The sequence below is a fragment of the Argiope bruennichi genome, chromosome 5 (assembly GCF_947563725.1).
Source record: "Argiope bruennichi chromosome 5, qqArgBrue1.1, whole genome shotgun sequence".
NCBI lineage: Eukaryota > Metazoa > Arthropoda > Arachnida > Araneae > Araneidae > Argiope > Argiope bruennichi.
Window position 1 is genome coordinate 124,341,756 of NC_079155.1, and position 19,533 is coordinate 124,361,288.

At 29.8% G+C, this 19,533-nt stretch overlaps 1 protein-coding gene across 1 annotated transcript in view; it reads left to right on the forward strand.

The window, feature by feature from the left end:
• Positions 1-381: 381 nt before the first annotated feature.
• LOC129969303 (synaptic vesicle 2-related protein-like) overlaps positions 382-19,533 on the forward strand; it is a 40,184-nt gene continuing 21,032 nt past the window's right edge. The window contains exons 1-5 of the mRNA XM_056083811.1: positions 382-528; positions 5,344-5,432; positions 10,214-10,312; positions 15,870-15,941; positions 16,020-16,144. Coding sequence (XP_055939786.1) covers positions 444-528; positions 5,344-5,432; positions 10,214-10,312; positions 15,870-15,941; positions 16,020-16,144 — 470 coding nt within the window. The 5' untranslated portion in view covers positions 382-443. The remainder of the gene's footprint in view (positions 529-5,343; positions 5,433-10,213; positions 10,313-15,869; positions 15,942-16,019; positions 16,145-19,533) is intronic.

The following is a 19,533-nucleotide window of genomic DNA, read 5'->3' on the forward strand; positions in this document are numbered from 1 at the left end:
TGCTGTCCAAAATAAACGCAGAATAAGAATTTTTGCTCTACTGATGCAATTTTAAAATGTTTCTTATCTCTCTCATAAAAATTTCACGCTTGCTTTTCTTACATTATCGAGCTATTTTTACGTGTGTGATATAAAAATACTGCATTTAGTATTCCGAGAAAAATTTCACTCGATCGGATTATCATAAACTGCAAAGATTCAAAAACGAGAAAAAACCATTGTACTCGTTGATGTCGATGTCGTCTCTATAAATCAGGGGGCTACAAAGAATGACCACTTGTTGCTGTCATCTCCTCGGAACAATGCCTGGTAGATGCGCGACTTGTTTGGTTGCGAATTACCATTTCTGAGCAGTTGAGGTCTGTGGAGCGATGACAGAAGCACATTTCTATTCGCGCGGGAATCCTTCGTCCAGAAAGTCCACCGATCAGAGGGGCGCTTTTATGAGGATGACCCAACAGGACAACATGGGGGCGAGTGCAGCTCCTCCGCCACCTGAAAATGGGGGCAGCCCCGTTCTTGTTCTATGTAAGAGTCTTCATTTTTACTAACGGATACTTCATTATGGAAGTTATTCTAAATATAACATTCTTAGTAAAATTAGTTCTGTTTGAAAGCCATTATAACTCAATATTTTAATTGCTTAAAAATCCTCCAATTGCAAAAATTTTAATGCAGTTTAAGAGTAATAATTTAATTTAATTACAACATTTTTCTTTAATATATTCTTTTGTTCCAAAAAGAATTTTAATTTATTAATGAGAATGAAGAATTAATGAGAATGAATGATTTTTTAAATGAGAATTTTAATTTATTTAATAACATTTATAATACAATATTTCCGATTTTTTTTTATTTTGATGCCAAAAAATATGTTATCTTTTATATTTACTTTTATTTCATTCCTTTATTTATTTATTTGCTATATCAAATTACAGAGTTTTTCTCTAATGCCTGAAGCATTATTTTTAAATAGGCATTAAAGATTCTCGTATGTTAAAATAATGAAAAGAATCGGTCTGATTATCATTTGTATTGACATAAAAAATTAAATAAATTTCAAGACTAAATAAAATTTCATTTTTTAGAAAAAAAATAATAGTAAAAAATGTCACGCATTTTAAAATAGATTAATTTTAAATCTATTTTTTAAAATAGATGCATATATATATATTATTTCTGGATTACTTTAAATTAACTTTTAAATTAAATTAAAAGGAATTTGATTAAACTTTTCATTAAATTACTTTTCCAAATAAAAGGAACTTTAAACAAAACGCTAAGCAATAAATAAGAAATATTAAGCAAAAAATTTCCGTATTGCAAACAAATATTTCATGAAAAAGATAATTAAGCAAAGTTTCATGCATTAATCTAGTCTTAGGTATATCTGATGCCGTAAATGAATTGTTATGTTTAATTTGCTTCATGAAATTTTAATTTATTCTGAATAAAAATTGGTCCTTCAGTTTCGGAAAATTGAATTTCAACTCCATTTTCGAGCACAGCTTGGATTTAAAATAAAAAAGAACAATATCCTTCTATCAGGTTTATCTATTAAAGGAATGTTAAAAATAAAGTTAAACTTCTTGCCTTTGTATAACCGCTGATAGTTATATGTATATTTCTAAAGAAAGAAAATTTTTTCGCTTCCTCAATGCTAATATTAATATGCAATTAGATAATATTAATAAGCAAAGAATGTTGAAATAATTACTGTGGCATCCAGCACAGTGGTGTAAGCGGGTCTTTATTTGCCTTCCATTGTCATTCTGTTCCGTTTCAGCTAAATTTTATACTCGATTTGCACGGCAAGTTGGAAAGCATCCAAGCGTATAAAGAGTTCTTTGGAGTCCAAAAAAATGTGGCACTGTACAAAATTTGCAAAAAAATTTAAACAGAAGCCAAACTATTGATGTGCAAGATTTTAAAAAGACGAATAAAGGAGAAAATATTACCCAAATAAATGCAGGTTTAAAGCACAATAAAAATAATAACATTTTCAACGGAACAATAGACGAACTTTTCCTTTAACTTTTAGATACATTCTCTACTAAAGAATCTCTTCTATTTCAGTAAATCTTAGATACTTTAACGCTAGCTGAGCTTCAATCGTCCTTAGAAAGCGACGATGTTTTGTTATAGCTAATTAAATCGAATATTTGGTAATCAAAAATATGACATAACAGTATCCAGTTTTCCGCCAAGGAAGGCAAATTCGAGCCAGAAGCTCTCCAAAAGTTCACCATTGTGAAAGGCTAGGAAAAAAATGATAACAAAGGGCTTTTAAATCTGCAATAAAAAATTATCAGACTTACATTTGGCGATAAACCTCCATCTAAAAACTCAGCTGTGGTAAATGAACATTATTCTTATATCGGCCCAAGGAATATTACTAAGAATTGACAGGTTTTTATCTGGAGGCCTGTTACCAAAAAAGTGTAGAATCTTCAATTTATATATTTATTATCTTTAATTTAGAAAATGCTTTCTCCTGGAACTCAGTGTTTCACTAGATCAAAATTTAGTAGCATTTTAATGATATTTTGTATTATTAGTAAAAAAACAAGTATCAAATTTATGACACGGAAGCATCGTCTTATTTCCTTCGTTTACTACAAATACGCTTAAATTGTGAAAGTTTGCGAATAAATTTATAACTTTTTTTGGAATTTTCTCACATTTATAAGTTTTTTTTTAAGGATTCACATTTTGATACAATATTCTAACAAGATAAGAAAGAAATTTGGATTGTTTTTAGCCATCTATCAAAGAAATGCTTTCGAAATGTAAATTTGAAAAAGAATTATAGGTGGATAATGTCTGGATACAAGAAATAGGGTTGTATTATATCACTGGGTCTCTAAGTTTAGGTTAGTTATATTAACGTCCTGTTTTAAAAGCATCACAAGGGCTATTTTGGGATGGACCTCTTAAATTTGAATATCGAATATATGACGTGTGCAGCACCTAAGTTGTCACCCTTCTCCAAACTTCCACACCACACCAGTGGAAGGACGTTTGACCCCAACGGATTTAACATGCACTAGACCCGATTTCATGACGGTTCTTCTGCAAAATCGGGTCTTGAGCCCGAAGCCCTCTGATTCCGAAGCCAAGACCTTACTACCAGATCACCGCGGCCCAATGTGCCTCTAAAAATGCATTTCATACAGTAGCATTAGAAGTTAGTTTCTTAAAATTGCAGTCAGTTAAGCGATGGAGATTTCAGCCGAATGTTTTTACCAGGACATTGAGAAAATTAAGAAATGATGCCAGGGAAGTTGGTTCACTTTAATGTTGGCAGACTACTAGTAAGCAATTTTCAATGATGATTCTAAGAAAATGCATTTGCATTCTGGGATACATGCATTGATTTACAAATTATTTCATAGTAAAAGTTTTAAATTAAAATTATCTCTGGAATGGTATCTAATTTTATGTTTTTACTGTCGCTAATCCAAAATTAGTAATAAACGTTTAATTCAATGTAAGAGAAAATATTTTATTTTATACGTTATTAACCAAATCTTTGTATGACTTAATAAATCAATAGTTCCAATTAATTTATTTTTCAAAATCATTTATTCAAGATTGCCTTTTCTTTTTTCCTTTATATCTGCTGCAAACAAAATACTCTCCAAATCCTCTGAAAGCAATAATTTTAGACCGAAACACCTTCGACATTTTTCACTTGATTGCAATGCATTTAGCACTTGATTTTATTTTCTTGATCACCGAGGCAGCAGGAAAGAAATATTTCAGCATCACTGGATTTAATAGCAATAACTATCGAGTTAACAGGGAAGTAATGAATATGTTTGCTAGAAAAAATCTTTTAAAAATATATCTCCCTGAATTTTTATATAAGCAAATGAAATAACAATAAATAAAATTATTATGTGTTAAAGAATGAACTAATATTTTATTTCAGAAATTTTTCTTTCACCACAAAATAAGCCACAATCAGAATTTACTATTTTACGGATGTAATGGTTGAATAAGAATAGGTTGAAACGCATATGTCAAATAAAAAAATGTAAAGTTTAATTTAAGAATCTATTTAACGACTCCATTTAAAGAGAAAAGCATCGAACTACGAGCAGTTAGACGCTAGAATGAAATATATATTACCATTTGAATTAACATTTATATTGTAACTGTAAAATGATATCAATTAATTTACTCAAAATAAAGCTTCTATTTCAATTACTGTTCATACAGGGCTTTGTATTAAAGCTACTGCATTGTCGCTCATTTGTTCCCTTATAATTATTATATAAATACTTTCTACTGAAAAAATAGGAGATAGGAAATATTTTTCACATATAATACAGAATGTGGTTGAATGTGCCTGCAGACATATGATACAGATAAATGGTACTTTTCTTTCCAAATGGCGGGAATGATCTTGATGAAGCTTGAACATGTGTTTCTTTATATACTGCAGGGGCAAATCAGTTGTCCCATGACCTTCTGGACAGGATGGGAGTAGATCATAATATAACAAAGAAATAATCGATAATATAAGAACAACATAATATAAGAAAGAAACTAATCGATACATAATTTAATTTGCATTTTTTAATTCGTCGAATAAAAAAATGTGCGGCTAAATTTTGTTTGTTTAATACAACTTTCTAGTAGGTACGTATTTTAGAGGGCGTATTAATAATTGTAAAGTATAAAAGAAAACTCAGAGATGTTGAGCTTCTTTTATATAAATAGCAAATTTATTGATTGTAAGAAAATTGGTACTTTTTTAAACTAAAATTAGGTGAAACTGAATCTTCTCTGATGAATCTTAATTTTTGTGGCTATGCATGTATATGTTCCACATTTGATCCTAAACGATTCAGCTGATTTCGATCACATTTTGCACACTTATTCTTATAATTTAAATACACTGAAAAACTTTTCAAAGCTTAAATTTAACATATTTTTTTTTCAAAATACAAAATAAAAATGGTATACATATATAACAATTTTTTAAATTATCAAGAAAGCTTTTTCATGCCAGCTGCTTAAGTATTAAAAGGTATGCAAAAAAACTGCACACGTACGCCATTCATATTAAGAATATTACCAAATTATAATGCAGCGATAAGCTATGTTGGATGAACGCAATTTATTTTCAAATAAAAGGAAAAAACATCTTGGATTGCATCATCATATATTAATATTCTCAACCAACAATGATTTTTTTAAAATTTCGCATTTTATCAAAATAATCTGTTTACATTAGTGATTTATATTATTCATAATTTGTAAAATATCGCAATTACTGAGAGGAAACTAAATTATGATTGATCTGCTTGATAATGATTTTTATTTTTACTGCAGCCGAAGCCTTCACTGCTGAAGATGCTATCAACAGAGCTGGAATCGGGAAATTTCAGGTTAAACTTACAATTTTGTGCGGCTTTGTTTGGGTAAGAAAAATGAATGTTCATTTTCTGAAATTCTGTCGACATTATTGTAATGAATAAAACAATAATAAATTCGCAGAATGAATTTTTCTCTTTAAGAATCTATTTGATTTCTGCAATTTAGTAATGTGAAAGAAAGTATTTGCAGTCAAAATTCTGGTTAAATGTATAGAAAAATGCCAGACTATACACATAGACAACATTGTTTCAAATATTTAATCATTTTTATACACAAATTTTAAACAAGAAAGTGTTGCAATTTCTTTTGAATTTAATTCTGAATTCATCTATGCTACAAAGAGATTAGAGTATCGTTTAGCAAAGGGAATAACTTTATAATAATTTTTTAAATGTGAAATGATCTATTTCACGATAAATGAGAGCCTTCGCCTTAGACTAATTCTTACTTTTTTATAATATTCTGACATTATTTTTTTATCCTTCATTTCTAGAAAAATAATTTTACCTAGTACCTAGACGCATTTAAGCTCTTAAATTTATACGTTGCATTTGATGTAATAAAATACGTTTTATTATAAAAATCATAAAATGCATCATGAAATACGGAAGCAGTTACTTTAGACTTTTTTATATTTTATGCATGAAACTCATAAGGATAGTATAATAGCAAAAAACAATAGGATAATCACGAATTTTTATAACAAACGGATGAATTGCTTAACGTTATTACAAAGATTTAAGTTTATGTAGTATACTCCCGATTATCCGGAAAACAAAAATGCCGGATAAGCAGGAGTTCTATGAACTCATTTCTTTGTCCTCCAACACCAGAAGACAACATTTTTATATCAAAACACGCTTCTATAATACGTATTTTCTTACTTCTCATTGAGTATTAAGCACTCTATTCATCTCAAGCCACGTAGAATTTTAACGCGGCCCGGCGAAACATAGAAGCAGTTGCCAGTAACGTGTCGCATTAAAATAGAAGCCACTGTACTGGTAATTTATTTATATATACATACTGCACTGCAAGAATTTATTAGAGAAAAGCTGAGTTAAAGGATATAAACTGTTCACATTTAACATTAAATTCTAAATAAATAACATTAAATTCTGTGCACTTAACTGGGGTATACTTAAAAAAGTATTAAGCATACCTCAAGAACAAATTGCGAATCTTCTGCATACTATGCAATTATAATCAGGGAGCGATTGAGGTCCGTTACATAATGACGAAATAACAATGAGCAGAATGTTGCCCTTTTCCTGTCACAACTTCTAGTTTACTCACGGCATGTAGGAGGATCGTGGCAAACGCCTGTTTCCAATGTCTAACAATGTTGACAATGCAATGCCTTGCCATCATAAATTAATTAGACCGGATTAAACTAGGCCAGATATTTACGTAACTGAGTGACTATGTTAAAAAGTCGTTTTTTGGGGGGAAATTATGACACTTACTTTTATTACTTTTTATGTAATATTCTTAATTTTTGGATATATTTCTTTATAAAACCATTAGAATTTTGTTTCTAACTTTTTTAGGAAGTTGTATTAATTTTTATATTTTCATTTACATACATTTTAATGCTATTTTACATCTTAAAATGTTATTTTCTCAAATTCCAATCTTTGACTGAATTTTTTAACGAAAAATCTCATAAATAAAAGCCATTACATATGTTTTTTTCAAGATTGATATAGTAATATTTCGAATGCTCAGCATTCAAAATATTACTGTATAAACTAGTGTATACGTAATCTATTCGTTTAGAAATATTTTATGGTTATTTCAAGGCTTCACAACATCAAAAATCTGAAAATGTCATGTTATTTATCTGTCGAACCCCAATATTTTCAAGAATGGATAGAAATACAAGTTCGTTTTTAGTTCAAGTGTTTTATTATCAATTATATATCAATTTAGTTAACTATTTCTTAAACTATCTTCAAAATATTGAACAATTCATTTGAAAAACTTCTAAACAAGAATATTTTTGCTTTATACGTTTTTTTTGTAAAAATAGTCCGTTTCTTCAATTTAAAAAAATGACACTTAACTGTTATATGTTGTTCTCTTTTTTTCAATCTATCTTATACAAAAATTCAAAAATCTAACTTTTTTGGAACATTTTTCAAAAAATTCGCGTAGTTACATATGGCAGTTTAGAAAACATTTGATTAGCATTAATTGAAATCGATCCTTCTTTAATCGTGTTTCTATAAATAAAAGTTATTTTTATTGAAGTTTTAAATAATGATAAGTTGTGAATAAGTCGCTTCTGTTCCAAGGCAGAAAAAGAAATTGAAAAAATTCTAAAATAAAAAAATCAGTCCTTTTCATTATTTTTGACTAAATCTAACAAAATTAACTATACGAAAATCTAGTTTTTAACTATTTCTTCCTTTATCAAAAATAATTTTTAAAAAATCGTTGTCTCATTTCGATGGGAATGCATGCTTCCGATTTCAAATCCGGATAATTACAAATAAATATTTTTTTGAAGTCGATTTCAATTTGAAAGAAAACTATGAGACATATATTTATACTCTAACAGAATTGAGCTTTTTCCTATGTTTTTTGAAATCTCAATGGGATATTCTTGAAAAGACGACTGCCTCTTTGAAGCAAACATTTCTGCTTTCAATGGCAATAAATCTTTCAGTAGCTCTGCATGATACGCTGATTTTTCTCCATTGTCCTCATAAACAAATTCTTTGTATCATATTACTTGTCGTGTTCAGCAAAGCGTATTTGTATCATATTGTCCAAATTCTTCTCACTCAAGCGCAGCATGGCATTTCTGAGAAAAAATAAGGATAATCTTGAAAAGGAACGTATTAAGTCCTTCGATTGAAATCATTTCTTTCAAGATGAGTTTTGTGTTATGATTGTTATTTCAAAATCTATCTTTTTTTTTTCAATTCCTACTATTAGCTGACACTCTCCCTGCATATATTTATATATCTTGTTGATGGTAATACAGTTTTTCTTCGAATATTAATTAATTAATTAAATTCGTCCAGTAATTTCTATTTGATCTCCAAAGTCGCCAAACCCATCGCCATGTCGCCAAACTCTATTTTGTAGGAATTGACTTTATTTTTATATATATATATATATTACTTGTTATTTGAATAAAATGTATTCTACAGAGACAAAGTTTCACTTGTAAAATTGCATTTATTCTTAGACCTCTCCACCCAAAATATTATAAATAAGTTAAATTATAAATCCCTAGTTAAATATTGAAAGAAAAGTAATCTAAAAATACATCATATATTTGAAATTATTTATATATTTTGTATATTAATTAATTAAAATAATTAATTCATTATTCATTTGTAAATAAATTATTTTAACACGATGGAGTATGTAAAGTGCAATATCTGTAATTGGTCTGGATGATGGCATCTGTTGATAATTAAAAGTAGATTACTCCAGTGAAACATTACCAATATGGAAAAGATTAAATATGAATCCTAGATATCTGATCTTTTTAAATTTTGCCGACCAGTTGCACTTGATATATTCTTAAGCGAAAGAATGTATATTTTATTTTGATATATTATAGAAACATTTGCCCGCGTCCGGGAATAGGAGTAGCTTGTCTTCCACGTGACTTAGGCGTCCTGGGTTCGAGTCCTGGTTCGGACGTGGTTGTTCTTCATCTGTGTTCTAACAGTTAGGTGTGTGAAAGAGCCCCCTGTAAAAGGAGGTTGTGCAAGCAAATGTGTGAGTGTCATCTTCATATGAGCTGGAAATCAGGCTTCTGCTCACGGGCGCTCAGGAGCTTCTTTACCCTCAGAAGCTACAGTACCCCCTTTCCGTGATAAAGCGAACATGACATCATCATAGAAATATTTAACAACGTTCAAATTAAAATACTACATTTTAAATCACTTGAACGATATTCGTTGAAATTCCTTTCAGGTCATTTTTAATGATTTATGGAGCGTCTGGATGGCATTTTAAAGTTATTTTTCAAACAGCTTCCTATCTGTGTCTTGTTGAACATTACATAGATTTAAAAAATTTTGAAAAGTGCTAGATAGAAGGAATGTTATATATTCTTCATTGGAAGAAATAAATCTAAAAATGTTAAGTATTTATTTTTTTATTTGCACAATGAGTATTATGTCGCAAAGCTTTTTTTGTAGAATTATCTAGTCCTTTTAGCATTGAAATTGTCCATATTTTAAAAATCATTGGTTGTTTTGGTAATTTTCTTCAGTATTTAAAGTGATTTATCAAAAATTCTATTTGTGAATAGAACAAAATTAGCTCCCCCTCCCCCCCCCAATGCTTTATTTTAAAATATTTCTACTTGTGAGTGTTAACTATTCGAGACTTTTTTTAGAATTGAAGTTACCACTTTCTCTTCTAGAAAAATTCACCTCGATAAAATTTCATCAATCCTCCAAAATTATAAAATTCGAAACTCGATCGGTTTTGACAAATGTGGAGTGAAGCAGTTTTAGTTTAAAATATTGTACCAAGGTTATTTTACTAAATATTATGACCAGGTAACTTTGTAAAGATTTAATTTTTTTTCAGCACTGTTTTTACTGACACGAACTATATAAAAATAATTCTTTACTTCAGTTAAACAATTTTTCCTTTTGGAAATGTGGACCTTTCTCGAACAATTAAGAAATCAGTTATGCAATCTCGATTTTAGCGGATAACTCGCACATAAGTTTTCATTCGCATCTTGCAGATCAAATTTTATATTAATTTTAATCTTTCTTGTTGTTAATGTTTGTTTAGAAAAGCAATAAGTTCAGATGTATTGAACTTAAAGAAGCCTCTTTTTTAGATGGCCAAAGGATTCGACAATGTTGTTGGCTTTTTCATTAACTCCCTCACGACATGTGAATGGAAATTATTGCGATGGCATTCGGCTCTCATGGTTACAGTGAGTATGTTTAATCAGAATTCGTATAATCTGGAATTTTCACTGCTTGATTTAATAAATATCATCCAAATGCAACAATTTCGAATTAGTTTCTTTTTGATATCCACATCACAAACTGGTTCATTTACATTTGAATCGTTGTGGATAAGCTATCAGAATAATATTTTCCTATTTTCCTATAAATAATGTATTTTCAGCATGATACACAATATGGAGTTTTTATATATCTAACAATTATTTTAAAATAGATGCTTTTAGAACTTAATTAATCGTGATAAAATTAATTTTAAAGGCAAATGATAAATTATTAAAGTGAATTAATATATTTTATCTGCTTTAATTGTATCATATAAGATTTCAAACCAAAGCGAGGTCAAATATTATGAAATTGGCAAGAAAAGGAAGCATTTTTGAATCTCTGATATAGTCAAAGGCTACATGTTTTGCAGCCGCTTACATAGATTCTGCTAGGGCATTTTTTGGATATATTGGCTCAGATCACTAAATGATTAATCTGGGCAATACTAGGATTAATATATGATTGATCTGAGAAATACAAGAATTAATATAGGATTGATATAAGAATTAAATTCAATTAATTAATTTCAATTAATATATGAAAATGATTAATGTATGAAAAACAGCTACGACGACAGATATATCAGCTGGGTGCCATAGATGGTGGATCTCCACTAGAATTAGATCTGGAACTTATCATCCGATCTTAAGAATGCAGAAATTTGGTGAGATCCTTAGATTTTTTTCCTAACTCTATAATTTTCTGATACCTTTTTCGTGAATTAAATCGCCTGCAATAGAAAATGATGAAACTTCTGAGTACAAGTGAAAGTTGTATCTTTTTTTTTTTTTTTTTACTTCCAGAAATGAGCTTTCTACCCACTACTTCCTTATATATTTCCATAACATGACACGTTTTGTTTTTTGAATATGAAATAAAGAGAATCAAGTATGAATTTTATCTTCTTTCACACCAATAGAGTCCAAATTTGATACAAATCGATAGTTTTCGTTGGCAAATCCAAGCGTCAAAAAAAATATTTTTTTAATAACTTGTGTCTTTTTTTTTTCAATTATCATATTAAATTGTTGTATATGAATAAAAATTGTATTGCAAGTAAATATTGTACTGAATCAACATTGTACATTTTTATGTAAAACCACTAACTTGTTTCAATTTAATTAGTTTTTATCTTTCATGAGTTTTTGCATCCATAGATAAAGAGACTGCATTGTTCCAAAAATGATTTTCATTGTCTCGTGAAGGTATAAAAAGTAGAAAGTCATAAAAATCTTGGACTCTAATTTTTTGAAGATTGCAACTTTTTTTCATAAAGTTCTTATACCAAAAAAAAAAAAAATTATTGTTCTAAACTTTTCTTGCCTATTCTCTAATATATCTGTTACCCCCGCTCCTCCTAAAAAAACATCTGGACTTCAAATAAAGCTATGAAAGCCTTGCATGGCATTGGGGAACAATAATTGCGAAATATTGATCTTTGGCATGAATTTAGTATTTTTACTGAATCTATCGTGTGAACCTTGGCGAAATTTTAGACTATTAATCCTTTGCATGCGATTGGCAATATCCCAAAATCGAATCCGTGTTTTATATGCATTTCTCTCACCGATTGAATCTGAAATGTGTCAGAAAACTAAAATTGTAGTCACAAAATCACATACCAAATTTCATATATTTAAGTTGCTGCGTTTTTGAGTTGCCACGTTTACAACTCTTTGAATGTATACATGCGAATGCACAATTCATGATATTACTACAAACCTACAGACGCTCAAACTCCATGACAGAATTTATTCCAAACTACACTATTTGTACTGTAAAATTTGCTCACCAAATTTTATCCATCTAGATCTTTCCGTTATCATATTAACCTATATTCAAATTGCATGATAAATCGCCTGAATCGATTTCGCACAAATTGTGATAGAAATTTACAAATTTTGTGTAAAGACCATATACCAAACTAATTCCTCAAGCTCAAATCATTTTTAAATTATCATGTTTACAGATGGACAGACAGCTGGACAGGCAAACAGACATAATATCAAAAATATGTTTTTCGAATTCAAAGAGATATGAAATAAGGGGATGCATGAAAATCTCGATATCGATTTTTTAACGATTATATTACTTTCTCTTTACTTCATATACGAAAGAGTATATGACTAAAATTCTGAAGGGAGGCAAAGAGTGACACAGAAATTTTTCAATACAGGTAGTTTTTTCAAGCTGTGAAATCTATTCAAAATCATTATATGAAATAAATGATTTGAAGAACAAGAAGTGAATTTGTTAAAAATCAAACTTTAAAAACTCTTATTTGTTCTTAGATGAGGGATATTTCATAATTATAAATTTATTCATAATACTGAAAAGGTATAAAAATTTGAGGAATTTAAATTTAAAAAAAACATCGTTATTCTTTTGGGTCCGTTCCTTTATTACAAGGTGCTCTGAATCGAGGAAGATAAAAACTTTTTTTAACAAAAGTCCTTTTGGTGAAAAATGCTGAATGTATTTTTACATTTTTCTGTAAATATTTTATTTTCAAACGGTGTACGACAATAATTTGGTTTCATATTATATTTCTAACGAAACAATAGTTTACATTATACTCAGATAGATATGTGTCGTGAACTACGCATGGATACACTAACAAAAACAGTAGAAGCAGTAAATTCTGTTTGTCATCAGGTTTATAGTAGAGCATATTGCATGACATGGAACTTGTCTGCAGGTATATAATTTTACACCTTTCTCCTTGCAGCAACATTGTTTTTAGAATATTTAACTTTGAATATATGTCCTTCTAATTTACTTCTGAAGGTTTTCTTTCCAACGTCCATGCTCTAAAAGATGTGCTTTCAGAATTGCCTTCGCCACTGCAGCCGTTTTGTGAATTATTCATAAAGGATAATTTGGCAGTAAAAAAGGATGTGCCGTTTTGTTTCGAATGTCGTAACTTTTAACGTAAGCGGGTCTTATTTTCGAGATGTTTTTTCAAGTCATATGGATTTTTTAGATCACGATTGTTTACCGCAGATTGTTCAATTGTTCAAGAAATTACTTAAACAATATGCATGTGTTTAAAAAAGATTTTAGTATTTCTAGTAAACTTGACATTCAGACAGCAATGTCAGTTTGTACTTGAAACTGTGAAAAAAAATATGCTGATTAAATAATATGCGTAGTGCTTCTTTTTAAAAAAAAATTATCTGTGATTCGACTTGATTTTATTCCGTTATACATTGTTATGTTTCACTCATAGAATAATTACAAAATATTCTTGTATTGCTTTATTCAAAAGCAAGAATTATTTTGGTTTTGAAAGCGTTTCTCAAATGAACTGAAAATATCTCATTAACTGCAAACAATAACATTTTTTGAAAAATCCTTTTTTGCAAACCCAAAGCAATATAAATATAATGATCAGGAAACGAAATATATGAATAGCATTCACGAATGTTCTAGTTTCAAGAATGTAAAGAGTTTTTGGGTTACACGGGAATGTGTCTGATTCTTAAGCCTAGATTGCAGCATAATTTAACTCTTTAATGCATGCTTAAACTTAGAAAGCTTTAACGCATAGACGGAAATTGACACTTGCTGGTTTTAGATAAATTTTAAGAAGGATTCAATAAAAAGCGCATTCTGGAAACTAATTAATCTGTTTGATGGAATCTATTCAGATATTACTGAATACAATGAATGGGAACAGAATTGTGGCATTCACAAATTGTTAAAAAAAATTTTAATATGTTCTTTCAAACAGATAGTAAACGTTCATTTAGGGTGATACCGTTTCATGTTGAAAGCTATCTGCAAAAGCAAAATATTAAGATTTATCTAATAGAATCAACTGAGAGTGTAAGACTTTAAGACTATTATCAACTAGGAAGGAAAACATAGCTTTCAAGTTAATAGATACATACTCTTAATTTTCCGCTAAACCTCTGACGAGTTTCCTATTGGCTGTATAGGTTCTGTAGCTATAGATATTTTCACTTTACATGCGAGATGACATAATTTTTGTTCATCTAAATAATTAGTACATCATTCTTTTTAAAGGAGCCAAACTATCTCTCACAGGTTTGTATTAGCTTATGTGTGGTGGGATAAATAGTTTACTACTTAGAGAGAAATCCCCTATATATTGACAAGAGAATCAAAAGTTTATCCAACTAAAAATAGAGAAAGCAATTTCAATGACAGATTCCCTTGTATAAAAGGATGTTTATGGGATTTTATTTCTTATCCTTTAATTCAAAAAGTAATTTCAAAAGAATACTACGCAAGAAAACAATCTGGAGTGCTGAATTTGAATGTAGAATGTTCAAAATTAAAGTTTTCCTATTTGGAAGCAGCCATTAATCATAAGAATGTCAATATTTGTGGATGATTTAATAAAAAAGAGCAACATATTCAGTAAATGATTAGAAAACAAATTAGTTTCAGAGAGGGCTAACAATGAGAATTTTTAAGGCGAACTTATTTCGACGTGATATAATGGCTACTATAAAATCCACAATCATTTCAGGAGAAAGTGTTACAAACATTGTTGTTGGCTTGAACTATATTCTATATATGAGCAGCAGCCACCTCTGTTATGTCTAAAGGAATCCCTGGATAACCTGGTTGGTAAGACGTTGGATTCCCGTCTCTCGGATTGTGAGTTCTAATCCCGCCAGGTGAAGACCCTCCGTGTACATGGCGGCTGGTGCACATATAAATCCGTCGTAGTCACGAAAGTTTTCTCAGTCCAAACAATAAAACTGGGGGTACAGGACCAGAGGTGATCGATCTCTGATTCAGGTCTAAATTACGATCTGTGGATGAGTGAATGAAGTCCGCACAGCGGGGAGCGCATTGAACAAGAGACATAGATAAGATGTACTCTCGGCGCTATTGAAACAAGAGACGCTAAAACTTGACTTAAAGTGGTTGACTTCGAAAAGCGGCTTGTCTATGAAAACTCCCATAAGCAACAGCAACTTCTGAAGTAATAATTTATTTTTTCCCTCAGGATGATTAGACAATAATTTTTTCACTTGAAATTCCATTAATATTTTTCGGAGTCTTTTAGCTATGATTCAGCTTTTTCGAAATGCCTTCCAACTCCAAAATTCTTACAGCACAATACAACAAACTAATTATGATTACATGAAGTTGAGACCATTACGAGTTGCGAATAATCTAAAAAGAAGTTATTCGCAATTGTTTCTAAATTTTGAAACAATTATAGCATTATGTCGGAGCTAAAATGCACGTATATTACGGATTTTTCAGTCATACATCCTCTGATAGCTGTATTTTGAAACTAGTTACTTTTTCATTTGTTGAATGTTTTCCTCGCTCTTTTATTAACTCATGCAGCAAATTTCATATTTTTCTGGTGAATAGATACATCTTTTGGCAGCTTTGAATTGAAAAATTTTAATTGTTAACTTTTGTTTAGGGGAATACATGAGCATGAAAGAATGTAAAATATCCAATAACTATTCTTCATTTTTATCTCAGATCACCACCATTTTCACCATTTTGGGATGCATCATATTTGGCATATGGTCAGATAAATTCGGAAGAAGAACGGTAAGTGTCTGTCATAATTTTGATCTTTACCAATTCATTTTTCTTTGCACTAATGCATGCATGCTCTCCTTCTTGCAGGCTTTGTCTTCGTCTTTGATATTTGCGTTCGTATTCAGTGCAGTGTCCGTGGGCCTTCCCAATTACACATGGTTCCTCATCTTCAGAACCATTACGGCTTTCTCAGTCGGAGGATACGCACAAGCGTGAGTAAAAAATAATCTTAAATAGTTCATATGTAAGAGCGTCAACATGAACGTCAGTATTCCGTACTATTATTGTTATAAATTTGTAAATATTTGTATTTTTATTATATTTCTGCGTAAATGTCTCAGACAAATCAGGTTTTATGTCCACTAGCGAAGTATCGGTTTCTCCGTTTACAGAGTTGCCGCTTGGCGACAAAGTGGTAACTTAATTGCTGACTTGGCGAGAGTTTTAGCTATCTTGACAACACTCCATAAGATCTCGAAAGTTCGAGAATTTTAAGGTTTAGCTCTAATATTTCGGGAGTTGCGGTATTTTTCTGGGAATCAGTGTAATAACTCTTGATTCGTATCTCGCCAAGGCAGGGTAAAAATAGGACGTGTCATAGGGTAAAGAGAGAGACGAGTTCACTGAGAGCCTTTTCGCTTGTGATCTGATCGTTCGAGACTTTTAGAAGTCTTTTATTCTGCTACTGAATTACGCTGTATTCAAATGCTTAATTGTAATATTTGATTCGTGTAAAATCTTGAATTTGCTGGAATAAATATTTGCTAATACCTTTCTAATACCTGCTAATACCTTTCTGAGATGGCAAAGAACACTTGAGAAATTATACCTGAGTGCTTGTGGATATCATAACTGAGAAAGAATATAGGCAGAGAGATTAATTGAATTTGCTGGAATAAATATTTGAGAACTTTTAAAGGGCTCTTTCTTCATTAACTAACAAATCGAAAGAATCCCGAATTCATAACATTATTATTTGTCTCTGAGAGAGAAAATACCTGCTAAAAGTTACTATTAAACATTACTACGACGCCACCTTCTCAGCATAAATCCATAGAGAAAATAATTTATATAAATAAATAAAATGTGTACTATCATTGTAAAAAATGTGCTGAAGGTATTGCAATTATTCATCATAGTAATAAAATGTTTTATAATGATGAACCATTCCATCGTATTACGCAGAAAAATAATTATGTGTACTGTCAATGTAATAAAATGCATTACAGGCATTACAAGTATTCGTTGTTGTAATAATTATAACTCTATTACAGTTATTCATCATTGAAATAAAGTTATTACAATGAGAAACCCTATGAAACCCCTCAGCATAAACAAGAATTTATGGAGAAAGAAAGTTATAAATATAACAAAATATAAACTTTTTAGATATTATTCTTTATGACTGATTTATAAGAGATAGATTCAATATGCCCAAGGATTAAACGTATTTATTGATGTCATACATAAGAATAAAATATTATTTGCTGACATTTTGATCGCACTTTTTATTAATTAAATTTCTCATTCAGAAGAAAGTAAACAAAAGTATCAAAATCATCAAAAAATTTGGTTTCAATGTTTTGCTGATTTTCGCACTTCAGACCTTTCTGAGATGGCAAAGAACACTTGAGAAATTATACCTGAGTGCTTGTGGATATCATAACTGAGAAAGAATATAGGCAGAGAGATTAATTACTCGTGATATTTATAAAAAAATGAATTGCAGATCTCCCCGAGATTTTCTTTGTATTTTAAAAGGAGGAGAAACTTTTACTAAACATACCATCATTGTTCTTTAATAAAACAATTAAAATATATAAAATAAAAAATTACAATTTTGGTTTTTTATAATAAGCAAGCTACAACTTACATCATTCAAATACAAGCGCATTTTTTGTTCCGGTTTTCATTCATGCCCACATTGCTAATTGCCCAATAATACATTACAAATTTTAATTAAGTTGAAATGTAGTATATTGTAATTACAAATGAATTTTTAAGAAATTGAGGAAGTGAGAATTAAAAAAAGTGTACAATTGTGGAATAATCCACATTTAATTTTAATATTATCATTGAGAAACAAAAACATTTCGAAATCGCATTAAAAGCAAATCATAAATGCGAAAGGAAGTTTTGAATACTGTGTGGGTAAGTTTATGTAAACATATCGATAATGCTTGTTCGCATAAAACATTCAAATTTAATGATGCATCAACTAAAAATAATGCGCATAAAAGAGAAAAAGTGTAGGAAGATCATTCCTTATTTCTTTTTTTTTTTTCACACAGCAGTTAATACAGCAGTTAATTCATCTTAAATGTTTGAACAAACTTATGCTAATACAGCTTTAATAAGAACCGGAAAATCATACGGTGGTTTCATTTCGTGTAAACAGAAAGAGAGGGGAAAACTTTCCATGTATAGGTAGAAATGAAAAGTGTGTAAGAAAAACAGAATACATTACGTATCGGACAGTGCAATGTAGTTTATGGTAAATGTGCATATTAATACTACGAAGCTTCTGCTTTTCTAAAATGATCTTTTCTTTTCTGTAGTGGTGGCTGCCTCCAAGCTTCGAAATTACTTAAGACAATAGACGCATTATTTTCAATGTGCGATGCTTCTTCAATGTAGAGGAATAGCTCGCGTGTTTAGATCTGCTCCTAAACATTCGATAGTATTGTGTTACATTTAAACATTATTCTGTGGGTGTTACTCATTGAGGAAAATCAATCAGTAAGGTTTAATGAAATAACGTCGTCATCAAAATGAAGAAAACTGCAACAATTTTTCTATCATGCAGGAATATAAGGGTAGAAGTTTATCTTTTTAATCATAAACAACTATTTTAAGAGGAATGTAAAGAGTAAGCAGATAAGAGATCATTAAAAAATTGAATCATGGGATTTTGATGAATTTTGAAGTTTCTGCTATCATCAAAATCGGTTTTTGTTTTCCAAAAATCAGAATAAACTATTTTTGGTTGATAGTATATCAGTGAATGCAGATGAATGTTAGTGTGAGAAAAGAATGAGATTTATTTTGCCACACTAACATTTTCTGGAGGAACTAATTTCAAATGTGTGCCTCTGTGCTTATTTATGCGAAAGAAATAAATAAAAACTGTAATTTAAAATTAGCTTAAAATTTTCATTAAGATTTCATTCAAGAAGATCTTCTACAAAAAAATGAGTTTAATTTCTAAATTGATGATCTATTAAGACAATATACAAAAATAAAACACATTTTTGAAGAACTCTTGTTGAGCAGCTTATCAATCTTGTTAAAAACAAAATTTAAATCTTTAATCTTGTTAAAAACAAAATTTAAAACTTTAAATTTTTAATTTTTAGTTTATTTATTTTTATATTCGTATTAATGTCCAAAGAAAAAATTGTATACATTTTAATTTGCGCATTTCTTCACAAGCTCATCGCTAGTTCGCTTGCTTCGATTAGTAACTGTAGTTCTACGTTCACTTAAACGTTGTATGCATACAGTGAGAAGCAAAAGAAAGTACACACCCCTGATTGATATAGAAAATGTTTTATTTCAAATATAATATAAAGTAGATGTCTACAATTATTAACTTATTTAT